The sequence below is a fragment of the Vigna unguiculata genome, chromosome 9, assembly GCF_037176805.1.
Source record: "Vigna unguiculata cultivar grain cowpea cultivar isolate G323 ecotype 2 chromosome 9, ASM3717680v1, whole genome shotgun sequence".
Classification (NCBI taxonomy): domain Eukaryota; kingdom Viridiplantae; phylum Streptophyta; class Magnoliopsida; order Fabales; family Fabaceae; genus Vigna; species Vigna unguiculata.
Window position 1 is genome coordinate 1,411,415 of NC_140800.1, and position 7,984 is coordinate 1,419,398.

The 7,984-nt window shown below is 31.8% G+C and overlaps 1 protein-coding gene across 1 annotated transcript; it reads left to right on the forward strand.

Annotated features, from left to right (window-relative positions):
- Window positions 1-3,346: 3,346 nt before the first annotated feature.
- LOC114164214 (isoflavone 2'-hydroxylase-like) lies at window positions 3,347-5,214 on the forward strand. The gene is made up of 2 exons (XM_028048792.2): window positions 3,347-4,319; window positions 4,410-5,214. Exons 1-2 carry the CDS (start codon window positions 3,435-3,437, stop codon window positions 5,016-5,018), a joined length of 1,494 nt encoding a protein of 497 aa, XP_027904593.1. The 5' UTR covers window positions 3,347-3,434; the 3' UTR covers window positions 5,019-5,214.
- Window positions 5,215-7,984: the final 2,770 nt, after the last annotated feature.

The following is a 7,984-nucleotide window of genomic DNA, read 5'->3' on the forward strand; positions in this document are numbered from 1 at the left end:
TAGAACCATCACTTTGTAAATCAATAAACCAAAAATTAAAACCAATTTATTATTAACACAAAAATAAAGACAAATTGTACCCAAAATTTTCTACCAATATTCTTTGGAGTTCTTGCCATCCTCACAGCTGCCATCTCTCTGCAGCTACAAATCGGGGTTAATCCATTTCTCGTTGAACCACCAACAGTGCACGAAGTGATACAACACGGTTGCCTCCAACGATTACAACCAGACGTAAAAGAAGAAGATTGGGACCGTAACATACCTATATAATGGGATTGCAAGAAGAAGAAGATTGCAACAACACCAATTGGGAATGGAGAAACAAGATTGCCAAAACTCACCAACTGCCCAAACATTCCTTACCAAAACCCTAGCTCACTTATTTATCCCTAAATATCTAATTACCCAACCTGTACAGTACATGTAACACACCCTAATACAAACTGTGCCACCTGTATAATGCTCCTTTAATGATTTAAACGGGGTTACAGAAAAGGACCAAATAAAACATGAATTGCGAAAATGAGGACCATTTTAAACATTTTGTTAAAATGAGAACCATTCGCAACAAACACTACAAAAATGAAAACCAGAAAAATATTTAAGCCAAATATTTAATAGCAGAAAATCATAAAAAATATCCAGTATTACAGAAGTGTACATCATTATAATGACAACGATCAGTGCTGCAAATAAAAAACATATAGTTGTCATATTTAACATTTCTTACCAATGTCACTCACCAAACAGTTTTCATTAATTAAAAGAGACATGACAACAATATATGTAAATATACGTTTGAAAGACAAATTTGCTTTTATTACAGACAATTTTGACGGATAAGCCTTGAACTTGAATAGAATTTCCGACATTAAAAAAAATTAAATAAATAATAAAATTGGTATAAAATTTTGAAAAGAGACTAATTTTTAAATTTATTGAAGTTTCAGGAACTAAAAACATATTTAACCCTTATATTTATGGAAAAGTATAACTAGCACACGATTATTTTATGTAGTTATAATTTATCATAAGTTATTTCTTTTTATGATATATAAATGATACTATAATTAAAATTTGTAGTAAACAAATATTCTGAAATATGTAAGTTATGTTTTAAATTTGTAATGCAAGAACTTTTGTAACATAATTTTTTTTAAGTACTTGGTAATTATTTAAGGACATTATTTAATAAAAATATAGATGAATATAAAATAGCTTAAATGGTCAAAAGAATATATAGATAAATATAAAGTGGGTGTAGTTGGACGCAATGAAAATATTGTTTTTATTTTTCTTTTCTGATTATGACATTATACAGATTAATTATTATAAAAAAAATCTTCGAAGACCTTAAAGCATTACGTGAAAAGCATGACTAGAAAAACAAAACAAAACAAAATATTTAAATATCTAATTAAAAAAAGTGTAAAGTTGTATTTTCTTTATTGACAGGATGACATTCGTATAAAATATTTACTCATATTACTAATTTTAAAAAAATACATTAATTTGATCACTTTTTTATAAACTGTTACTCCTACCTACGTTTTTCTGACTCAAATTCAAACTATATTTGTTAAAGAGTTTAAATTAGTACTGTTTTGATAGACATAAAATAATATTGTAATATAGAAATTTATTTTATATACAAGCATGCGGAACATAACAGCGAAGCTCGAATTTCCTAAAAATCAAAGTCAAAACTGAAGTCGAAAAATAATATTGTATAGGAGTATCAAATAATTAAATTATTGAAGGTCTTTTTATGCAATAATTTTACTTTATACATTAACTTCTAAGATTTTATTTATAGAAAATCAGTAATTAAAAACTACAGTTTAATATAGGAAATTCACTAGTTTAATAAACTACTCTTACCCCAACTACAAGGAAATTTTTCATTTGCCCAAAATGTTTTGCATTGAAAAGTCTACACTTGCGGTGTAGCAGAATGGAATTGAACCACATGCGACTTCAAACTACACAAATTCTCTGAAGGTTCTATTTATATTTATTTTAATTATCCAAAACAATACTTTGTTATTAAAAAGAATTATAACGTCGTTGTTGAAAGACAATTTTTACTTCTTCGAAATTAAAACTAATTTACATTTGATGAAATTATTATTTTATATACAGTTAAAATATATCTGTAATCTCAGTTCGAGAGTGAAATATTTCCAAAAATATAAAGAAGAAAACTAATATCGTTAATAAATAATAATGTGTACTTTAAAATATACGATAGCAGTCATTTTTCTCTTGATATTTATAACATTTTAGACTACACGAGTCTTTGACTTTGACGATGCATGAGTAGTTTACTTTTCTCCGTCATTCATATTCAAAGGCTAATTATGGAACTAATTTGGAAAGTTATAAAATTAACTGTTTTCACTAATTTTTCTTCTAAGTAAATTATCTAAATATAAATCATTTCCCTTTAAAATAAATTTTATAATTAATCACTAAAAAAGGAGCGAGTTGGAAGAGAACTTAACGAGAAGATAAGACAAATTGATGATATAAAAATGAAGATGTATTTTCATAAAAAATATAAGAGAATCAACATAAAGGTGGTTATGGTGGGAACATATTTCTTATACTTTATGGTAGGCAAACGTATATATATAAATTCATAGTTGAAATTATTGATTGACAATGATTCATTAACTTGTAATTATTATTTCAATTATTAAAACTATTTTCCACATTATAGTCTTTTTTTTGTGCCACTACAGTTCTCTGTTTGCAAATGGTTGAAGCCGCCATCCTCCTCCTTTCATCACAATCACCATGACGATACATGAGTCCAAGTTGATACACAGCTTAATATTTTTGTAATATATAGTTTTTATTTTTATCATCATCAAAAGTTAGTATTAAATTAACCTAAAAAGTTATAAGAAATAAAATATGACTATGAAACAGTTTAAATTTATAGAGTTAGACATTTTAAACCTTTTCATACAGTGTTGTTTTTCTGTTCATGCAGAAAAATCTATGGATGTATAAGAAACTATGGACTTGTGAGATGCTTGCTACATGACAATGGAGGGAAGAGAAGTGGTAGGTGACGACCACCGATTAACCTCAACTACCTCCAATTTCTGCTTACAACGATTTTATGAAGATTTTTTAAATCACCTTTGATTATTTGATGGACCAAAAGTCCTTGTCTTGTGTTAAAATTCAACAAGAAAAAATTATATTTACGATGAAATTAATACCATGATGACCAAGACAAAGTTTAGTAAAATATTGTGCTAAAATGGCATTGTCATCATGTTTTTGCAAAGTTATGACTCTATGAGTGGGCATTATATAAAGGCCACTTCCCATGCTGCATATCGCATCAGTGTAAGCAACTACTGATACACACATATAGCAGTGACAACCTTTCTGGTGCAAAAAACCAGGAACCAACCATGTCTCTTTTTTTGTCTTGCTCGCTCCTTGCTTTGGTCCTAATCGTTACTCTCAGGTTCCTTTTCCAAAGCAGAAAATTCAGAAACCTTCCACCAGGGCCCAATGCTCTTCCCATAATAGGCAACCTTAACCTCGTCGAACAACCAATCCACCGCTTTTTCCAGCGCGTGTCCCAAAAATATGGGAAAATCATTTCCCTCTGGTTCGGCTCTCGTCTCGTGGTTGTTGTTTCCTCACCCGCAGCATACCAAGAATGCTTCACCAAACACGACGTCGCCTTGGCCAACCGCGTGCGCTCCCTCTCCGGGAAGTACATCTTCTACGACTGTACCACCGTAGGGTCCTGCTCCCACGGCGAGCACTGGCGCAACCTCCGCCGCATCACCTCCCTCGACGTCCTCTCCACGCAGCGCGTCCACTCCTTCTCCGGAATCCGGAGCGACGAGACCAAGCGCCTGATTAACAGGTTGGCCAGGAACTCCAGCGTGGATTATGCGCGCGTGGAGATAACTTCCATGTTCAGCGACTTGACCTACAACAACATCATGAGAATGATATCGGGGAAGAGGTTTTACGGTGAGGAGACCGACATGAAGAACGTGGAGGAAGCCAGGGAGTTCAGAGATTGCGTGTCGGAGATGCTCAAACTCATGGGCTTATCCAACAAGGGTGACTACTTGCCTTTCCTGAGGTGGTTCGATTTCCAGAACGTCGAGAAGCGGTTGAAGAACATTAGCAACAGGTACGATACCATCTTGAACAAGATCTTGGATGAGAACCGTAACAGCAAGGATCGTGAGAATTCCATGATCGATCATCTCCTCAAACTGCAAGAGACTCAACCCGAGTATTACACTGACCAAATCATCAAAGGCCTTGCTTTGGTAATGAATCTATATCTATTGATTGCTTTGTCTGCACCGATATATATAAACCAGTGTTTCTGATTTCATATGATGAATTTTCCACGGTAGGCTATGCTTTTTGGCGGAACGGACTCATCAACCGGAACTTTGGAGTGGGCTATGTCGAATTTGTTGAATCAACCAGAGGTGTTGGAGAAGGCGAGAGAGGAGTTGAAGAGAGTGGTGGGTGAAGATCGGTTGTTGAATGAATCAGACCTTCCAAAACTTCCTTATCTTAGGAAGATCATTCTTGAGACACTTAGGTTGTACCCCCCAGCTCCAATTCTAATTCCACACGTGTCTTCAGAAGACATCACTGTCGGAGGATACAACATCCCGAAAGACTCCATAGTGATTGTGAATGGTTGGGCCATGCAGAGAGACCCTGAACATTGGAAGGACGCTACGAGCTTTAAACCTGAGAGGTTTGATGAAGAAGGAGAGGAGAAAAAGTTGGTGGCTTTCGGATTGGGAAGAAGGGCTTGCCCCGGAGAACCCATGGCCATGCAGAGCGTGAGCTACACTGTGGGATTGTTGATTCAATGTTTTGACTGGAAACGAGTTAACGATGAAAAGCTTGACATGACAGAGAACAACTGGATCACATTGTCGAGGTTAATTCCACTTGAGGCTTTGTGTAAAGCTCGCCCTCTCGCCAAAAAAATTGGAAGCAATTAATTATATTCTATTTTAGTTTCATGGGGATCTTCTGCTTCAGTTTCAGCCTGCAAGTGGTGGTCGTATACATCTCAAAACTAATAAAGTTTGTTGTATTCTACTGTCCTATTGTACAACTGGGTGTGCATTAGCATATACAGTATCAATATTGTATACAACCCCGGTTTTCTTCAATAAATTCTCTACTTTCTTTTAATTATATGATTCTCAATGATTTTTTATTTCTCTTGTTGCAAGAACCGATCATGAATGTAGATTTTGTTTTGACAAATAAAACAGGACTTGTCTTCTTTAGGTGTCTGATTGAAGTGCTCCTTAGGTGTCATGAAATCATGTAAAAGGTGGCTCTGTCTGAGTGATGTTCCATAAACTTTCTTGTCTCCCTTTTCAGTGGTTCAATAAAAACAAAGACTCAACAATGTTTCTGATAGTGATTGAACAATTACTCTCCTCATCGACACTTTATAGGGAGAAAACCATGAACATTTTTAGAGTCTTCTTTCTTATTTACTGTCTTATTCATTACTCCTTAACATTAACAGAAACTCGCATTTGAAATAGTGTTATAGTTCCTGGATTAAAAATAATTTAACTAATCCTGTGTTAAACTGGGTTCCCGGGATTAGTGAAGTTTTCCAATATATAATAAATTAATCAGATAATTGTAATCATTAGTATGACATAAATAATTAGACAGACAAATATTTCAGTGACGAGTTTTTGCATTGGTTGTCAGAAAGAGTTACCAATGTTCTATTTCCAACTGGTATATGTACCAGACGACAGATTCTCTATTAGCTTTTTAGTGTTATTTTGTGTTAAGCATTAAAAATATACTTTTTTAACATTTTAAATATATTTTAAAACAGTAATCAATATATTATAGAAATATAGCAGATAAACAACATAAAAAACCAGAAAAAAAATTCCAATTCCTCAAAACTCTTGCACTATAAGGGTATTGTGGGCATATCAATTACTTGACCATTTCTTTATAAAGATTCTGATACCTTGTTATTTGGTTGTTGTGCTTGGGGTCTCATCGTATTCGATTACTATGATTGGTTTGTTACACCCCTGTTTTTGTTTTTGTTTTGCAGGGTTTTTGGTTTGTTGTGCCTCACTTCTAATATTTAATAGTTGCATTTGTTTGGTTTCACTCCTCTTTTGTTTGGCAACTAAAATTTGTTGTCTTCATCTTATTATAGGCTAATTATTAAGCTTGTTTTTAGTACTACATTTCTTGTTTATAGCAACTGTGCTTGGTTTGTTGTGTCCCTGTACTTGTTTGGTGATTGAGTCCAGTTAGTGAAACATCATCATTGCCTTAACTTCTATATCAATATAATTGTTGAAATATTTTCCATTTTGTTTCCATTATTTGCAAGGTGATTCCTGGAAAAATTAAAACAGGTGATGGATGAATATAAGTATAAAGTTTGAAAATCTATTGCTAAAAGTTAGTGACTCCAAAATTAGTGTTTAAAGTAATATTCTTTTCGTTACTAACTTATTACGCAACCCAAAAAAATTATATTTAACTGAGATTATATGTTACCAAATTACAAAAACTGAGATTCATCCAACAAACTTAACAAGCATAATTGTAACATTGGCCACGTAAACGGACAACTAGTTGTTGACATAAATTTATTTTAGTGGTTAGGTGCGAGTGATATTGATTACTATAGTCAATGGCTTAGATACCACAAATAAATTTAAAATATAGCTTAATTCATCTAATCTAAACATATCTATACTGTTGATAAGAGAAAAACAATAAAAATTTATATTTGTTATGTGTACACCCAATCCTATTGTATACTTTAAATTTTTCTTTTATTATATGAGTAAATTTTTATATTATTAAATTATCTTATATTTGAATGAAATATATAACTTGAAATACTTCAACCTATTATATATATCCTAAAGGAAATATATGTTAAACATACGTGTGTCCTTTTATAAAACATTTCAGTTTAGCATATTTACACTACTAATTAAAATTTGACATGTATTAAACAACATCAAATATAGTTCTCTTTGATATATGAAGATAAATTTATCATAATATATAAAAGTTTTCGTACTTTGTGAATCCTTTTAAATGGAAAAGCATGTACAACTCGAGCACGACGTAAGAAGCAACAAACTTTCTAACAGACATGAACAATTGGTTCAAGAAAAGAAGGATATATACAATATAAAAAGTACATACTTATTGGACTATTATTTTTGCTTATGTATCACATATAGTCATTGTAAGTGGATAAATCACAACAAACATGAAAAACGGTATAAGTTAGTATAAATTTATATCATTCTACTTATAAAATTTAAATATTAGTCCATACAAACTACAAACTACTTGTTCTTTTAACATTTCACATATCATACCCAATCATTAATTATAAGAACATTTCACATACAAAGGTTTGTCCACAAAGATCCATTATTAACGGATTTACTAACAAGTTAAAAAAAAATTACTACTGACACATTTTACCACGACACAGTTAAAATCTAAAATAAAAATTTTAACGTTCATTCTACCGACAAAATTTATCATTGAAAATATTCATCAATAATAAATATTCTAATTTTCCAAAAGATTTTATTGATAAATTTTACCGTTTGATCCATTACCGATAGATATTTCCATCACTAATTAAAATTCTAAAATTCATTATAGTAAAATTCTTCATACATTCTATTTTACCAACATTTTTTTTCCTGGCTTCATAAAAAATTGTATATTTTGTTTTAGTGTCTAATTTGTGGTTGTTTGTTGTAACATCCCATTTTCATAGTTGTTATACTATTAAACAAAACATTAAATTTTTAATAATTCAAGAGTGGTTGATAGGAACAGACCAATATATAAAGTACAATACAATTATCCTCAAAATAACTATACATATATTGTCCTTACATTCGGCCTATGCTATACAAACGAGATGCAA

Coding starts and splice junctions, on each gene's coding strand:
- LOC114164214 (XM_028048792.2), top strand. CDS start 3,435: ATGTCTCTTTTTTTGTCTTGCTCGCTCCTTGCTTTGGTCCTAATCGTT. Junction 4,320..4,409: donor TCATCAAAGGCCTTGCTTTG/GTAATGAATCTA, acceptor TTTCCACGGTAG/GCTATGCTTTTTGGCGGAAC.